Here is a 19,165-nt window from a genome sequence, read left to right as displayed (position 1 = left end):
GCTGTGGTGACATTAATTCATTTCCCTTCTGTACTGTGTTAAGGGTTTAAAAAAAAGGGTTGTGGCTCATTCATCATGGCTATTACTGGCCCTTCAACAGTAGTGAGCACTCCCCCTCCCACCCACAACTGCAGTAATGACATTCCTGTCTTTGGGTCAGATGAAGAAGAGTCCAAGTACTCTTCCAATTTTCTAGTGAGTGGTCCCAGTTTCTCTGTGGATTGCAATTCTAGACTTACACCCAGAAATGTAGTTATCCCTCCCTTATTGCACGATTATGGCAACCCTCCAGCCTTATAAGAACTAATGCTAATACAGACTAGATTAGAGATGGTTTCAACCAGACAGAGACCACCCCAGTTGTGATCTTTTTGATTTCTATATTTTTGGCTTATTCCCCGAGGAAACGGTTTAGAGAAAGGAGAACAACCACCTGTTAAGGTCCCCTTTGCTTACCCATCACATTCCTATCCACAATATGGTTAATCAACTTAGAGCTCACAAAATACACATCACTAACCTGTTACAAAGGAGCCACCAGGCACCTGACTGAAATTCATTGGGCCTCCAGGTGTGCTGACAGGAACAGGTGGCCCAAAAGAGCCACCATATGCTTGAGATGTTGTATATGGGCCTGGTGGGAAAGCCTGGGAAGCAAAAGTAAATTTCAGATTAAATAACTGCCAGTTACAACTTGATTAGAGGTCAGATTTCTATCAATTTAAAATTGTGCACCAACAGATACAAGCAGAATTCCACACAACCTGCTCCATAACTGCACAAGCACCAATCTCACAAAACACAAACAAGGTCAGCTGGGGAGGACTGACTCAATTAGTGTGTTTTTTCAGAAACCAATTAACAAGTAATTAGAAACTAAGATCAAGCTTACAAACAAACTTCAATTATTAAAGACACTACCAATGCAAAGATTAAACTATCCGCTACTCAAGCAAAGCTTCCTTGACCATGTCCCCAAACACTCTCAGGACAAGTACAGCATTGAGTTAGATACAAAGTAACCTTCCCTTGACATTCACCCAGTAAGCTGTTGAGCTAAGATGCTGCAGTAGAGTGCCCATTCTGACAAATTAATTGCAGTTTGTAGAATTAATTAAAAACAATGAGAAAAAGACTAATTAATACAAAAGAAAAAAAAGGTAAGAAATCACTTTTCATAGAATCCCCAGTGTGGAAGTCCACACTGACCCTCCAAAAAGTAACCCACCCAGACCCATCTCCCACCCTATTACTCGATATTTACCCTAAACTAATTCAACTAACCTACACACCCCTGAACACTATGGGCAACGTAGCATCGCTAATTCACTCTAATCCGTACATCTTTGGATTGTGGGAGGAAACCCAAGCAGACACAGGGAGAATATAAAAACTCAACACAGGCAGTCAACAGAGGCTGGAATCAAACCTGGGTCTCAGGCACCGTGAGGCAGCAATGCTAACCACTGAGCCACCACTAAAAAGAAATCAGAAACAACAACTGTTTCATTAAAAACCGAAAGGGAAGTTCACTGAAGTCTGAATTCAAACAAGTTGAAGACAGACTGCAGCTTTCAGATGCAGAGCTAAACAAATTATTGGTAATATTGAAAGAATCTTGGGTCTTTGACCTATTTCTTTCACCACTCTTCCTGAGCTGAATATTCCCAGTATCAACAGTTATACTATGAATACAGGACGTGCTTACAGAGTTGACTATCTTTTTACCCTTGCAAAAAAGGAGCCTAGTGTAGAGACAGGGTGTCAAAGTACACAGTTCTATTTGCAAACAGCAGGCAGAGTTGCAACTTACTGGTGTATTTGCAGCCTCGCTTCCCTTATTGGCCAGTCGGCTGAGAATGCTGCGCTCGGACATCTGGAGACGAGCAGCTATTGGTGGTACCCGTGACAATGTAGACGGGAGTCGGGTCACATCTGCCTTCATGTCACTCAACAGCTCCTCCAGTTGGTTCAAAACTAGGATGAGAGAATAAAGTGGCAAGGGGTGGAGGAGGGGCAGAGGCAGGTGGGAGGGAGGCAATGAAAGTCAGGGAGGGGAGAAGAAAGAGTGACAATAAAACATCTCATGAAGACAGCCAATTACTCAGCTTCAAAGTTTGATAGTCGCAATCTTTGATCGGAATGGGCCAAACTGCTCACAGCTGCATTGCTATTTTTGGGATCTTGTTCTGTCCAAATTAGTTGTCACCTTTCCTACAATGACAACCTCTACTTGAAGGACAGAAAAAGTGCTTTCAGGCATCCTCAGGTTGTGAAACATTACAGAAATGCTGGTCTTTGGTTAAAGGAAAGGACACAGGAGTTGGCAGACTCACCTTTGTGCAGGACAGCATTGGCAGGCTTGTTCCCAGCTAGCGACTCTTTAGACAGATGCTGGTGGCTCTCAGCCAGGCATTCCACCTCTGCAAAGCGGGTATTGAGTGCCATGGCTGGGTGAGTGGCATCTTGTGTCATGTTCAAGTAGGCTGCCCTCCGCAGCTGCTCTTCAATTACCAATGCTTGCTCCAGAAGCTAATCACAACAGAGGAAGGAGGTACATTACATCTATGTGAGAGATGACTTAACAATTCACTGGATTATTGTATTAAAACAGGCACACAAAGCATGTGGCAATTGGCAATGGTTAGCAAGTATAATCCACAGTGGCAATTTTCAGCTGAACTCAATGTAGTCTCCTCCAGACCCTACACCCTCCCATCTAACCTTGATAATCCACCCCAGCCACTGTAACTCTCTCCATCGCTGTAACATGGACAGCATTCAAGCTTGCGTTGATAAGTGGCAAGTAATATTTTCTCCACACAAAAGTATTACACAGTGACCATTTCCAACAAGAGAGAATCCAACCATCACCCAAGATCTTCAATAGAATTAGCATTGCTGACCCTACCATAACAATCCTGGGGGATGCTGGTGACCAGAAACTGAACTGCAGCAGCTATACTAATAATATAGCTACAAAAGCTGGTCAAAGGCCAGAATTTCTGCACAACTAACTCACTGCTCAACTCCCCAATGCCTGTCCACAATCTACAAGATGCAAGTCAGGCGTGATGGAATATTCACCACTTGATTGGATGAATGCAGCTCCAACAATGCAAGTTCAATGCAATTCTGGATAAATCAGCCTGCTTCATCGACCTCTCCAACTATGTGCCTTCAACACACTCTCCCTCCTCCTGACACATCTGCAAGATCAATAACGCTTTCCAAACCTGAAATCTTTCAGGAAAAGGCAGATTTATGGAATTTCACCATCTGCAGTTTGCCCTCCATGTCATACATTTTCCTATTCTGACTTAAGTACATCACCTGCTCCTTCACTGTCACTTGGACAGAAATCTAGGTAACCCCTTCCTAACAGCACTGTCTGTGTGGGTGTCCTCACTCCAGATTGCAACTCATCGCCCCAAGGAATGGGGAACAAATGCTAGCTTATCTGGTAATGCCTGCATCCTGTTAATTTAAAATATCCTCCAGCCTCTGTCAACACTCCCCATCTGCACAACCTCTTTCAGATTGCAGAACTCTCCTGATCTGTGATGCGGACTCTGGCCTCTTGCATGTCCTAGTTGTGCCTGTTGGCTGTGCCTTCATCGATCTCAGCTCTAAACTCTGGCATTCTCTCCATTAACATCTGCCCTCCACACCACCTTCAAAATGCTCATTATCTAATTAACCAAATTTTTCACTATTAGCCCTATTTTACAAGGTTCGACATTAACTTTCTTGTTATTACTCCTTTAAAGTACCTTTGCAAGTCTTGTAATTAATTGCAAATTGTTGTTTCCTGTACTCGCTGGACACGTTGCACTCCATCTCTCCATGTATACGATTGTTTTAGTCCCCATAACCAACTTTCTAGGTTACTCACCTTAAACCTTCGAGCAAGAAACTTGTTCTTCATCTCCAAGAAGTTTCCTTTATTCACTTCCAACTTGAAGGGTTCGTTGATAATGGCAAACCGGGCATCATTCTGAATGTCCTGCCATCGTGCATATCCATACCTGCTCGGAGTTAAGGTGCATTTGGGTACAGAACTGGCTTGAAGTAGAAAACAGGATGTGATGGAGGGCTGTTTTCAGATTGGAGGCCTGTGACCAGCAGTGTGTCACAAGGATTGGTGCTGCGCCCACTGCTTTTTGTCATTTACATAAATGATTTGGGTGTGAGCATAAGGAGGTATAAGTTAGTAAGTTTGCAGATGACACCAAAATTGGAGACGTAGTGGACAGCAAAGGTTACCTCAGAGATCTTCATCAGATGGATCAATGGGCCAAGGAATGACAGGTGGAGTTTAATTTAGATAAATGTGAGGTGCTGCATTTTGGAAAGGCAAATCAGGGCAGGATTTATACACTTAATGCTAAGATCCTGGGGAGTGCTGTTGAACAAAGAGACCTTGGAGTGCAGGTTCATAGCTCCTTCAAAGTTGAGTCACAGGTACATAGAATGGTAAACAAGAAGTTTGGTATGCTTTCCTTTATCGGTCAGAGTACTGAGTATAGGAGTTGGAGAGGTTGCGTTGTGGCTGTACAACTTGGATAGGCCATTTTCAAGAGTATAGTGCTCAATTCTGGTCTCCCTTCTATCGGGAGGATGTTGTGAAACTTGAAAGGGTTCAGAAAAGATTTACAAGAATGCTGTTAGGATTGGAGGATTTGAGCTTTTAAGGGGCTGGGTCTTTTTTTCCCTGGACTATCAAAGGCTGAGGGATGACCTTATAGAGGTTTATAAGGTCAAATGGGGAATGGATAGGATAAATAGACAAGGTCTTTTCCCTAGGGTGATGGAGACCAGAACAAGAGTGCACAGATTTAAGGCGAGGGGGGCAAGATTTAAAATGACCTAAGGGACATTTTCAGGCAGGTGGTGTGTGTATGGAATGAGCTGCCAGAGAAAGCGGTGGACGCACTTTAAAAAGGCATCTGGAGGTGTATATGAATAGGAAGGGTTTAGGGGGATATGGGCCGGGTGCTGGCAAATGGAACTAAATTAGGTTAGGATATCTGCTCAGCATGGGCAAGTTGGACCGAAGTGTCTGTTGCCATGCTATACATCTGTGACTCAAATTTGGTTGAACTGTTACAACTTAGTCTTTACGAATCTTAAGAGTATCATGTTTTGTAAATAGTTATGCTTGGGAGTTTCAAGATAGAATGAAATTGGATTTGAAAAAGTTAGCCAACCAGCATTTCATCCTGGACATAAATCGTTTGACTGTAGGTATCATGGTGCTAAGTTCGAGGGGGTAAGCTGTCATAGGGCAACTTGCTGAGTGAAAAAAAAATGCAAGCTAGACAGTCAGTCAGTCTCAACTGTTTACTGTACAAGCTCACCCTCATACGAAAAGACCTAGCTTATTTTGAAGATTTAAATAAGGTTAGACGAATCACCCAGCTTTGGTGAAAGGAAGGGGGCTCCAAATTAATGCTTACTGTAAAAGCCAGTTCAGAGATTAAAGCATCTGGCTGGAAAAGAAAGGGCAGCAAGGCCTTGAGAGCCAAGAGTCACTTCAGACTGCTGCAAAAGAATATAGTGTCTTCTAAAGTGAGGGAAGAAGTATAGCTGCAGAGGGAATTGTTTAGCTGATTTAAGCATTGCACTGAGAATTTCTCCTGAAGAAGTTTACAGTACAAGAAATAGCGTTTAGTTAATGTTATTTTGAATGTGTTTCAGTCAAATATTTGAAATTGCATTATTCAAGTTGGCCACTGTGAATTCAAATTTCTTCTTACAAGTTGTTAAACAAGAGCAGCACAGTGGCTCAGTGGTTGGCAATGCTGCCTCACAATGCTGGAGATGCAGGTTTGATTCCAGCTTCAGGTGACTGTCAAATCTGCATGATCTCCCACCATCTTAGTGGGTTTCCTCCCACAGTGCAACGATTTCCAGGCCAAATGAATAACTTATGGCAAAATGTGGGCTTATGAAGATAAGGTGGGATGCTCTTCAAAGTGCCAGATCAGATTCGATCAGCCGCATGGCCTCTACCTGCAGTACAGAAATTCTATGATATATTTGGGGGGGTAGAAATTGTAGCCTCTCACACAAATATAAGACAGACAAAAACGAGAGGACCTCAGTAAGGACAATGATCACTCATTCTCCAATCTCTTCACCCCCACCTCCACTCAGACCCTAGCTGGGATCAATCTCAGAATGCCTCACTGTCCTTAACAGCAACTGCTAGCAATTATTCAACCAAGGGAGCTTACACAGAAATTCAATTGCTGTGCACAAACTGTGTCAGCACACCTGCAAGAGTCATTACATACCAGACCTAATGAAACAGCATACAGGATGCTCCACTCCAGACTTAACTTGTGGCATTGTGGTCATAAATTAAAAACAGAACAAAGCTTTGAGTTGACCTGGCACAGAGTGGCTCATCTTAGAGCAGCAATAGATAGGATACACAACAATCCCAGACAGCAGCCAGAAGTCATGTCGTCGGTGCCAAATTTCAGATACCTTCCCAGAGGATATTGCAGCCCGTTCCTCATTCTGCCACAGTGTATGCAGTTCTGTTAAGAGAAGCACCATGGTTAGCATCCACCCAAAAATTGTTATTAATTCATCAGTATCTCAGGATACTCAATCTCATTTCATTCCAATGAATGTAAAGACGCTGTCATGCTATCAAGCTTGGGGCAAGTCCTTTTCCATTTCAGTCCTCCCCAGCTTTTGGATAGGAGGCCAACCCAGAATCCACACTACTGCCCCTGTAGGAGCACAAGCAGAAGACAATCAATTGACCAATCTAACCTGATCCATTGCTCAACTACATTCTGGTTAAGCAGCATCCGAGGAGCATTCCTGATGAAGAATTCCTGCCTGAAATGTCAATTTTCCTGCTCCTCAGATGCTGCCTGACCTGCTGTGCTTTCCCAGCACCACTCTAATCTTGACTACATTCTGGTTAATCTGTATCCAACTATGCCAGTTCATTTCAGATCTCCACAATGAAAATTAATTTCACTTTTAAAAATTTTGTTCAACTTCCCTGCCTTATAGCACTCATTTTAGAGGAAGAATGTCCAGACTTTTCATTTTACTTCATGTGAAGAAAGTACTTTGTTACATTACCTTGAGCGTCCTGGATTGAATTTCAGGGTGCTGTTTCCTTGGCTTTGTTACCCATCCTTTCAAAAAGGTGATACTTTGTATTGACCCCATCAAATTCTTTAATCAACTTAAATGCCTCAAAAAGATCATGGCAGAATCAATTAGACTGTGCAACCAGTCCTCATGAATTAAAACTATGGTGAATTTGCATTGGACCCCATCCAAGGTCGATACAGCCTCCCCAAGAAGTGGTGCCTGAAATGGAACAGTGTTGCTGGTCAAGTCTTAACTAGACCTCTAGTATACTAAATACAACCCAAACATCAGCGGGCATATTTCCTTTCCGTATTTTATTTGGACCAATTAACCACATTGATGAAGGTCCTTCTGCAACAGGAAATAGTTCGACCCTGGGCACAGCCACTAAAGTACAGTTCGAAGACAAATCTTTAAAAATATAGATTTACACACATTGGAACCAACGACATTGGAAGGGAAAAGGTTGAGATTCTGAAGGGAGATTACAGAGAGTTAGGCAGAAATTTAAAAAGGAGGCCCTCGAGGGTAGTAATATCTGGATTACTCCCAGTGCTACGAGCTAGTGAGGGCAGGAATAGGAGGATAGAGCGGATGAATGCATGGCTGAGGAGCTGATGTATGGGAGAAGGATTCACATTTTGGGACTATTGGAATCTCTTTTGGGGTGGAAGTGAACGGTACAAGAAGGACGGATTGCACCTAAATTGGCAGGGGACTAATATACTGGCAGGGAAATTTGCTAGAGCTGCTTGGGAGGATTTAAACTAGTCAAGGTGGGGGGTGGTGGGACCCAGGGAGATTGTGAAGAAAGAGATCAATCTGAGACACAGACAGACACAAGATAGGACTAATAACTTAAACTACATTTATTTCAATGCAAGAGGCCTAACAGGGAAGGCAGATGATCTCAAACCCATGTTCCTAAACATGCCCTGAGATATCATACAATTACAGAAACATGGCTCAGGGATGGACAGGACTGGCAGCTTAATATTCCAGGATACAAATGCTACAGCAAGGATAGAAAGGGAGGCAAGGGAGGAGGGGGAGTGGCATTTTTGATAGGGGATAGCATTACAGCTGTGCTGAGGGAGGATATTCCCAGACATACATCCGGGGAAGTTATTTGGGTGGAACTGAGAAATAAGAAAGGGATGATCACCTTATGGGGATAATATTATAGACCCCACAATAGTCAGAGGGAAATTGAGAAACAAACTTGTAAGGAGATCTCAGTTATCTGTAAGAATAATACGGTAGTTATGGTAGGGGATTTTAACTTTCCAAACATCGACTGGGACTGCCATAGTGTTAAAGGTTTAGATGGAAAGGAAGTTTTTAAGTGTGTACAAGACAATTTTCTGATTCAGCATGTGGGTGTACCGACTAGAGAAGGTGCAAAACTTGACCTACTCTTGGGAAATAAGGCAGGGCAGGTGACTGAGGTGTCAGTGGGGGAGCATTTTGGGGCCAGTGACCATTATTCTATTAGATTTAAAATACTGATGGAAAAGGATAGACCAGATCTAAGTTGAAGTTCTAAACTGGAGAAAAGCCAATTTTGACAATATTAGGCAAGAACGTTCTGAAGCTGATTGGAGGCAGATGTTCGCAGGTCAAGGGACAGCTGGAAAATGGGAAGCCTTCAGAAATGAGATAATGAGAATCCAGAGAAAGTATATCCCCGTCAGGGTGAAAGGGAAGGCTGGTAGGTATAGGGAATGCTGGATGACTAAAGAAATTGAGGGTTTGGTTAAGAAAGAAGAAGCGTATGTTAGGTATAGAGAGGATAGATCGAGTGAATCCTTAGAAGAGTATAAAGGAAGGAGGAGTATATTTAAGAGAGAAATCAGGAGGGCAAAAGGGGACATGAGATAGTTTTGGCAAATAGAATTACGGAGAATCCAAAGGGTTTTTACAAATATATTAAAGACAAAAGGGTAACTAGGGCCCCTCAAAAGATTAGCAAGGTGGCCTTTGTGTGGAGCCACAGAAAATGGGGGGAGATACTAAATGAATATTTTGCATCAATATTTACTGTGGAAAAGGATATGGAAGATACAGACTATAGGGAAATAGATGGTGAACATCTTGCAAAATGTCCAGATTACAGAGGAGGAAGTGCTGGATGTCTTGAAACAGTTAAAAAGGTGGATAAATACTCAGGTCCTGATCAGGTGTACCAGAGAACTCTGTGGGCAAACTAGAGAAGTGATTGCTGGGCCTCTTGCTGAGATATTTGTATCATAGTTAGTCATAGGTGAGGTGCCAGAAGACTGGAGGTTGGCAAACATGGTGCCACTGTTTAAGAAGGGTGGTAAAGACAAGCCAGGGAACTATAGACTGGTGAGCCTGACTTTGGTGGTGGGCAAGTTGTTGGAGGGAATCCTGAGGGACAGGATGTACATGTATTTGGAAAGGCAAGGACTGATTCGGGATAGTCAACATGGCTTTGTGCGTGGGAAATCATGTCTCACAAACTTGATTGAGTATTTTGAAGAAGTAACAAAGATGATTGATGAGGGCAGAGCAGTAGATGTGATCTATATGGACTTCAGTAAGGCATTCGACAAGGTTCCCCATGGGAGACTGATTAGCAAAGTTAGATCTCATGGAATACAAGGAGAACTAGCCATTTGGATACAAAACTGGCTCAAAAGGTAGAAGACAGAGGGTGGTGGGTGGAGGGTTGTTTTTTCAGACTGGAGGCCTGTGACCAGTGGAGTGCATCAAGGATCAGTGCTGGGCCCTCTACTTTTTGACATTTACATAAATGATTTGGATGCAAGCATAAGAGGTACAGTTAGTAAGTTTGCAGATGACACCAAAATTGGAGGCGTAGTGGACAGTGAAGAGGGTTACCTCAGATTACAACAGGATCTGGACCAGATGGGCCAATGGGCTGAGGAGTGGCAGATGGAGTTTAATTCAGATAAATGCGAGGTGCTGCATTTTGGGAAAGCAAATCTTAGCAGGACTTCTACACTTAATGGTAAGGTCCTAGGGAGTGTTGCTGAACAAAGAGACCTTGGAGTGCAGGTTCATAGCTCCTTGAAAGTGGAGTCGCAGGGAGATAGGTTAGTGAAGGCAGTGTTTGGTATGCTTTCCTTTATTGGTCAGAATATTGAGTACAGGAGTTGGGAGGTCATGTTGCAGCTTACAGGACATTGGTTAGGCCACTGTTGGAATATTGCGTGCAGTTCTGGTCTCCTTCCTAATCGGAAAGATGCTGTGAAACTTGAAAGGATTCAGAAAAGATTTACAAGGATGTTGCCAGGATTGGAGGATTTGAGCTGCAGGGAGAGGCTGAACAGGCTGGAGCCGTTTTCCCTGGAGCGTCAGAGGCTGAGGGGTGACCTTATAGAGGTTGACAAAATTATGAGGGGCACGGATAGGATAAACAGACAAAGTCTTTTCCCTGGGGTCGGGGATTCCAGAACTAGAGGGTATAGGTTTAGGGTGAGAGGGGAAAGATATAAAGGAGACTTAAGGGCAACATTTTCACACAGAGAGTGGTACGTGTATGGAATGAGCTGCCAGAGGAAGTGGTGGAGGCTGGTACAATTACAACATTTAAAAGGCATCTGGATGGGTATGTGAACAGGAAGGGTTTGGAGGGATATGGGCCGGGTGCTGGCAGGTGGGACTAGATTGGGTTGGGATGTCTGGTCGGCATGGATGGGTTGGATCAAAGGGTCTGGTTCCGTGCTGAACATCTCTATGACTCTATAAAGCCTAACATTTACTTTTATTTTTAAGTGTTCCCCATACTCATGTGACTACCAAGTGACAAGGCAAGGTTCAACAGAAAGTACAGGGAGACAGCGAGATAGTGGTAGGTAACTGCTCCTACACAGTCAATAGAAACAATGGGCCAAAACAAAAAAAGTCCTTCCATGCAGTCACTGAGACGGACTGGATAACAACCTGTGTGATTCATTAGTCCCAAATCCTTTCCCCAGAATCCTGCATTTCTTTTGTTCTTTAAACTGTGTTTTGAAAGTTGTAATTGAAGGTGCTTCTTTTGCTGATTATGTTCAAATCGGCATCCCTCCAAGTTATTGATCCTCTCACCAATGAAAATGCATTAAACAATGGTTAGTGACATATATGTACACAAAAACAAAATCACCTGTGAAGCCTCCATCGGCAATATTAAACATGAACTTGCACTTCTCCGTCCTGTCCTCCTCCCTCTTCCCATTGTTCTTGCTTTCATCTTTAACATTAATAGATCGTAAATCCTTCTCGGTTTTAGTCTCCTCTGTACAAAAGTAGAAAATATATAAATAGTAAAACATAGAAAATAGGAACAGTGAGAGGCAATTCAGCCCCTTTGAACCTGCTCAGCCATTCACCAGTATGAAGGCTGACCAAAATCAATGGCCTGCTCCTGCTTTACCTCCCCCATATCCTTTGGCTCTTTACCATATGTGCTATATCCAACTCCTTGAAAATCCTACAGTGTCTTCATCGTGTAGTAAATTCTACAGGCTCACCACTGAGGGAAAACATCTCTCATCTCAGTCCTGATTACAGTAAGAGAGGTATATAGCATGGAAACAGATCCTTCGGTCCAACTTGGCCATGGCAACCAAGTTATGATCTCCCTTGTACCCTTGGTGTTAGTGAAATTTGACAGGGGAACCTATCTGCTGATTCCCCAAAGCTGCCCACTGTCTACAAGGGGCAAGTTGGAGTGCGATGGAATACTCCCCACACTCCTGGGAGAGTGCAGCTCCACACCATCCAGGACACAGCAGCCTGCTTGATTGGAACCTTATTGACATTCACTCTCCTCACCAACAACACAGCACACTTACTACATGGACTGTAACAATTGACTGAGGCTTCTCTGACAGCACCTGCCAAACCTGTGACCAAAACCATCTCGAAGCACAAAGGCATAGAACGTGGGAATGTCAACATCTGCAAATTCCCCTCCAAGCCATATACCATCATGATTTGGAAACACAGACCATTCTTTCACTGTTTCTGGCTCAAAATTCTATCCCTAACAGCATTGTGGGCATATTTTCACCATAATTGAATGCAGCAGTTCAAGACAAATCAGATGCATGCATATGGGGAAAGAGACCTTGACAGATCTGGAGGTCAAGATTAAAGATCAACAGACAGAACAGTTAGAAGTCTCCTCCTTGAAATAAGGTCATGAACACCTTTAAAAAAAATACTGGACACAAGTAAACCTCAGGCACTGAAGGTTTAGTGAATAACAAACACACAAAATCTGTTTGCTGGAGGGCTGTTGTTATCAGAGGCTCCTCTCTGTATGCTTGGTGAAGCCAAGCTGATGGAGACTGTCAGACAGTACCTCAGTTACCTTTCACACTGTGCTTCTTAGGGAATCCCTGACAGTTGGGGTCATTCAGTGCCATCATTACCTTTAATAACAGCAGTCTCTGGCTCAACCTTTTCTTTCACTTCCGAGGTCACATCGGTTTTTTCGATTGTCAGTTCCCTGCCACTCCTTTCAGTCTCTGCAGTTAAAAAGAGAACAGTTCAGTTATAGCTGCACTAAAATGCAAAGCTTGTGGAGAACTCTTACAGTTACACCTCTATTCAACATGAATGGATTGTCCTGCAGCATGACTCATCCCCGCCTGGAGCCAGCGTAGAGAGAATCAACCCTATCATAACTGTAAATACTTCCATTAGTAGACAGGGAGAGGGGTATGCTATCCATTGTCTTGACCCAGTTATGCCATTCAAGCATGACTGTGTAATTTAAACTCCAGTTAACTATTTTTGGTCCATTTACCTGGACACAACCTCCCCTATTAGCAAGAAACTCTGTACAGCAATCAGAAACAGGAACCATGACTGTTATGCTCCAATCATCCACTGTACAGCCTCAGTATCAACAAATCACCTTCTTCCTTCAGTCAACGTTACCAATCCTGTTTCCCCTGCAGAATCCCTCACCCTTTGATTTTTGATCTAATCTGATACCTTGTTTCTCATCTTTGGTCACTGCATCCTGTCCTTCTACTCCACCAGTCTGCCTCTCTTCTTCTGGCAGGTCTTTAACATCTTCACTAACTGGTGGCTGGTGCTGGGTCTGGGTCTCAGCCTTTTCAATAGTCACAGGATCTTCCTCTGTACTGGGTGTCTAAAACAGAAACATCAACATACACAACTGCCATGCAGAATAAGGAAGAAACACAAAAAGGGTTTAAAAAATAAAACCCTAAAAAATACAGCACTGAACAGCAAGAGCTCAAACACGTCAATCAGATACCTAAATCTGCCATGATCTCACTACTGACTTTCCTATCACCATTTTTACTAAGCAATACCTCCATATGAATGTAAGCAGGTTGGTTTGGAATCAGAGAATCCAGACTTAAAATAACGAGCAAAAGAATCGGAGGGAGATGGAGATATTAAAAACATTATCTTACGCAGCTGTGATGTGGAATGCCTAAAGGACAGTGGCAGCAGATTCAATGGGAATTTCCAAGATAGGACTGGAGCACTACTGGAAAAACAAAAATTTGCAAGACTATGGAGACAGCAGGAACTCAACTGGATTGCTCTTTCAGAGAGTCAGAAAACTGGTATAATGGTTTGAATGACCCCTCTCCAATGCTGTCAGATTGTATGATATTATGGAACAACTTCTAAACTGACTTGTTAGCAGGCAAAAAGTAATGATTACTGAAAGAAATCAAAAATCAAAAGCAAATGGTCAACTTAAGCAAGAAGCCCAATTAGATAACATTCCTATATACATCTCAGTTTTCATTAGCTGGTGTCACTTCTGCAGAATTCGCCAACATGATGAATGGTAGGTTCCTGGGAAGCACGAAAGATGCACAGGGCCTTGTTGTGCATGTATACTGGTTCCGTAAGGTAGAAAGACAGATGAAACTATGCTGGAACGGCACAAAATGTTTGTTAGGCGACAGCTAGAGTAGCGTGTGCAGTTCTGGAATCCACATTATAGGAGAGATGTGACAGCACTGCACCCTCCCCAGGTGAAGATTTATAAAAAGTGTTGCCTAGGCTGGAGAGCTTCAGTTATGAAAAGAGAATGGATAGAGTGAGTTTGTTTTCCTTCAAGCAGAAGGGATTGAGAGGGGACATAATTGATATGCATAAAATTACGAGCATCATAGATGGGGAGATGGGAAAAAAATACACGTACCTTTACTGGAGGAATCAATAACTAGGGTCATAGATTTAAGCCAAGGGGCAGAAGGAGGTGTGAGGAAAAGAATTTTCAACCAGAGGACGATAGGAATCTGGAACTCACCTCCTGTAAGGATGGTAGAGGCAGAAACCTTCATAACATTTAGATGTGCACTTGCAATGCCAACACATATGTGGTAATGGGCTGGAAAATGGGGTTAAAATAGTTAGGTGGTTGGTTTTGACCAGCATGGATGTGACGGGCCAAAAGGGCTTTTATTTGCACTGGAGATCTCTATGATTATAATAACACATTGAGAAACTCCTGTTGTTTTGGATTTATGAAAGCAGTCAAATTAAAGTTCTAAGTCTATAGCTGCGAGATCAGGATATGATTTGACACTGATGTAATCTTATGAACTGTGCAAATCGTTATATCGAAGACATAAAAGGTTGGAAAAGGTTCTGATCTGCTTAATTAGTCTGTAATATGGTCACAGCATAACACAATTGGATTCACCAGCTAAAGCTTGCAAAACGGTTGTGTGTTATTATTAAAGTGAATTTTTCATAGGTCTGTGACATTTCAGGCCAGAAACCCTACTATTTTGTGCAATAGATTGCACATAAGAACACTGTCTCCAATAATATTTCCCCTCCTACGCAAAACAATACAATCCTCCCCAGCTTACACACTGTTTACATAGAACATCTACTACCTCCAGTTCCATTTTCTCGCCACCATTTGCCTCTTCCTCCTTGGAATCTGTCACCTCCTTTTCAGCAGGATTTCCAATTCCTTCCAATTTATCACTTGGGGCAGGAGTTGCTAGACATTCAAAATTCAAGAAAATATCAGACATGTGCCTGTGTCTGCTAGTACAATAGAAGATGGCACTTTAGTGCCAGTAGTTTGCTAATATACAGCAGATGCAATAGGAAATATTTGCTCCTGTGTACCTTGAGGAGAGTGGGGCCACACAAGACACAGACAGATAGGGAGGAGTGCAAGACACCGACACGGTTGGGGTGGGGGACTTGTTTTAGGTAGGGAGATTTCTGTCTACACAGAAACTGTAAATAGGAGTACGCAATTCAGTCCTTCAATCCTGCTCCACCATTCAACATGACCATGACCGAACATCCAGCTCAGTCCTCTGCTCCCGCTTTCTCCCCGTACTTCTTGAATCCCTTCAGCCCCACCACATCTAACTCCTTCTTCAAATGAGTTATTCAATATTTTAGCCTCACTGCTTTCTGTGGCAGAGAATCTCATAGGCTCAACACGGTTTGGATGAAGATATTTCTCTGCATGTCAATCCCAAATCGTCTACTCAGTATCCTTAGACTGAGACGTCTGATCCTCAAGGTACAGTACTGTACTGCTATATGCATGGCTTGTTTCCCTGCGTACCTTTTTGGTGCAGGGGACAAGGGGGTTGGTCAATGGAGTTTGTTTCTCAGTTCCTCCCTGTACCTGGTTTTGAAGTGCAGGGTGTGTTGCTACAACTGGGCTCTGGTGTTGTTGTTGCTGTCTTCACTACGGGAGAGGAGGCTCTGGATGATTTCTTCGAATCGGCAGTGACCTCTGGGATAAGCTCTGGCATGCTCCATTTCCCATTGATGTGTTCAAATTCCTGCACCTGATACCAAGAGAGGACAGTCAGGAAGTTAGTGATCAATCCACTGACTCGCATTACTGGCAATAATTATACAGCAGAGTAAGAGTCAACACAACCGAACAGTCAGAATATGGCCAGGTCTACAAAGCAGCAATAGTGGTAGCAACAAGGATGGTGAATTCACCAGTCTCCAGAATAACTAAACAGACTTGAAGATGGGGATGTGAACATACTTAGATACGAAAGAAGTTATTTTGAGAATCCACCGGACAAGAAAGCACTTACTGCCCAGTTTTACACGCCACCAGCGTAATAAGAGTGAGCCACTGCTTAAGAAACCAGAAACACCCAGTAATACAGCCTGATGGCAGCTTCTTTTCCCTCTGAGGTTAGTGTAAAAATTATCCACCATCAGTTTTGTCCTTGTGTCAGCATACAGCTAACGAGATGCACTGCATTCACTTTTACAACGTACCCCCAAATAGTGAAATTCAAACATGTCAGGTCCTCTGAGCCACTAGTGTAACCACAGGGTTAACTACCTCCATTGGTCCAGGCAATAAAACAAGACAGTTAGCAGTATTGACAACAGGCTTCTCTTCAATATGAATTCACTTTGCCATTTTGGAGGCTGCTGAGCATTATCAGCATAACATGCTTGTGCAAAGGAAAATGCATTTGAAATACATTCAGAGCTGAAAAATATTCACTAATATCACCATCCAAGGTAAAAGGATTCTCCCATCACTGACTGCATCTGGACACCCTTATAGCAATATGATGCAAATCATTCAACTGTACCCATCACTCAAGTAATTTCAGAACCGTCTGACACTAACCTTCTTCTTCACCAGAGACATGACTCCTATCCTGGTCAGGACTTGCTGCCGAGAGAGACCCTCTCGAGGCACGCCATCTGCAAACGTCTCTGCACCATCAGCCCCAGGCTCACACAGATGTCTCATGAAGAGAGATACATAAGCCCTACAATGAAACAGACCAACCTGACAGGACTCACTGGATAAACAGATTCAAAAGAAAAACAAAACAAAACAAAACAAAACCATGTCAGTGGTAATGTTTCCAACAAGAAACAGGACGGCAAACTTACTTGAACTCCTTCTCACTTTTGCCTCGCAGATCCCTGACCAGCCACTGGGAGTTGAAAGCATCCTGAGGAGGCATGCCCCACCTCATCACTGCATTGAGGAAAGCTTTCCTCTGCCGAGTGTTAAATCCTAAAACCTGTGGAGGAGTGAGGAAACATTTGAGGGGAGGGGATTTGGTTTATTTGACTGCGGAAGGAAGCATAACCAATGGTGTTTTGGGTCAATTGTGCTCATTCCCAGCCCAAGAGGGAGGCCAGAGCATGGGAACTGAAACTGGAGCTTTTCTGGTGCAGTCCAGGGAAGCTCTCACATCTTATCTTCCACACCTCCTGTATTACCTTTATTCCACTGAAAATAGGATTTTTGCCATCAGTAAAGCCAAAAAAGTGTTCATTATGCAATCACTGACTTCAGTCCAATTTCTCCCCTCCCCTCACCCACCACTGCACCAGAGGTTGCAGTGACTGTATTGTATTGGTTTGCAGGGCAGGCTCTCTTTAGACTGCCTGCGGAAGCCCATTACACAGTTTGAATGTCTGTCCTGCATGAGAGAAGGGGCCATGTCTCAAGACCCCCTCTAGGAAATCAAGACAGTCAACATTAGTCAGTGACATTTCATCTGAGTAAGGCTATCATCACTTGGCAACCAAAATCAGGGCCTCTGCTCTCCTGCATTTCCCCACACCATCCTAACTGTCCAAATTTGCCTCAGCCCAGTACTCGTCTCACTAGTTATTCTGTCAGACAGTCAAACATTCTTATCTTAGATCTGCTGGTGGTGGTTGAGGTGGGGGGGGGGGAGGGAAAAAGAAAAGAGAAGAAGAGGAGGAGGCAGCCATGTTCCTGAAAAAGCACACGTTCTTTTCAAAATGGTTGGAATCCCTTGATAAAAGGGGCCTTGGGAATGTGAGGCATTGTGTGCAACACTGCTCCTAATTAATCTCTCACTGTTTCAAAATAGGGAGGTAAATTTTGACAATGCTTGCCAGTTGATAAATAAGTGAGGTAAGTCCGGGCTGAACTGCCCTTCAGGATTTAGATTAGGAACCTTGAGTAAAATGGAGTACAACTCCAGGATACAGAAGGATCTGAGTGCCTCAACCCAGGAATTGCTGAACCAGCATTCTAAAATCTTTGCAAGCTACAAAGTAAATAAAATATTAATTACTTCATTGCAGAGAGAAATGAATAAAAAAAAACACAAAATAGGAGCAAAAGTAGGCTTTCAGCCCTTCAAACCTGCTTCATCATTCCATATGATTATAGCTTATCATATGATATGCTATGTTAACTCAGTACCCTGTCCCTGCTTCCTCATTACCCTTCATCCTGTTAGCCCCAGAAACTACATGCACCACCTTGAAAATTTTTAAAACTTTGGCTACAACTGCTATCTTAGCAGAGAATTCCACAAGTTCATCGCTCTCCAGATAATTTCTCATCAGAGTCCTAAATAGTCTACTCTCTTACGCTGAAATTGCGACTCCCAGTTCTGGACTTCCCAGTCATCAGGAACATCCATTGTATATTCCCTGTTTGAAAGCTTATTCTGAGATGCTACCCCTCCTCCCCCCCAATTCTTCTCGACTCGAGTGAATATACTCCTGACTGATCCAGTCACACTTCTTACATCAGCCCTGCCACCCCAGAAATTAATACTAGAATATTTAGGGTTTTTAAAAAAAGTGTTATCGTTGTCATCTATGAGGAAAGGTTGGCCGGGCTAAGTGCGCACACAGTGTGAATTTTGAAGAACAGCAAGAGGTGGCTTGATTGAAACAAACAAGATCCTGACAGGTCTTGAATGGCAGATGTTGGAAGGAAAACTCTTCTGGAGGGAGGATCCAGAACCAGGTGTCACTATTTAAAAAGTAAGAAAGAAATGAGGAGCAAATTTTTTTTGGGGGGTGGGGGAAGCAGGAGAGATGAGATGAGTCTTTGGAATTCTCTTCCCTCAAGCAGGGAAAAGCAGAATTTCTGAACAGATTCTTGACAAGCCAGAGGTGAAAGGTTGAGGGTAGACAGGGGTATGGTATGGTAAAAACAATGACTGCTGATGCTGAAAATCAAATACTGGATTAGAGGTGCTGGAAGAGCACAGCAGTTCAGGCAGCATCCAACGAGCAGCAAAATCAACGTTTCGGGCAAAAG

At 43.2% G+C, this 19,165-nt stretch overlaps 1 protein-coding gene across 8 annotated transcripts in view; it reads right to left on the bottom strand.

Annotated features, from left to right (window-relative positions):
* Positions 1-19,165, bottom strand: part of chd3 (chromodomain helicase DNA binding protein 3) — a 117,800-nt gene that overhangs the window by 14,727 nt on the left and 83,908 nt on the right. For all 8 annotated transcript variants that reach the window (XM_072591517.1, XM_072591524.1, XM_072591519.1 and 5 more), the window contains 12 exons: positions 17,017-17,150; positions 16,745-16,889; positions 15,761-15,926; positions 15,003-15,112; positions 13,102-13,261; positions 12,534-12,629; positions 11,261-11,392; positions 6,440-6,548; positions 3,896-4,028; positions 2,337-2,532; positions 1,814-1,977; positions 521-647 (listed from right to left, as the gene is read on the bottom strand). In XM_072591517.1, the coding sequence (XP_072447618.1) occupies positions 521-647; positions 1,814-1,977; positions 2,337-2,532; positions 3,896-4,028; positions 6,440-6,548; positions 11,261-11,392; positions 12,534-12,629; positions 13,102-13,261; positions 15,003-15,112; positions 15,761-15,926; positions 16,745-16,889; positions 17,017-17,150 (1,672 nt within the window). The remainder of the gene's footprint in view (positions 1-520; positions 648-1,813; positions 1,978-2,336; positions 2,533-3,895; positions 4,029-6,439; positions 6,549-11,260; positions 11,393-12,533; positions 12,630-13,101; positions 13,262-15,002; positions 15,113-15,760; positions 15,927-16,744; positions 16,890-17,016; positions 17,151-19,165) is intronic.

This window comes from Chiloscyllium punctatum, chromosome 21 (assembly GCF_047496795.1).
Source record: "Chiloscyllium punctatum isolate Juve2018m chromosome 21, sChiPun1.3, whole genome shotgun sequence".
Lineage (NCBI taxonomy): Eukaryota > Metazoa > Chordata > Chondrichthyes > Orectolobiformes > Hemiscylliidae > Chiloscyllium > Chiloscyllium punctatum.
This window is presented reverse-complemented; position numbering and strand designations above follow the sequence as displayed.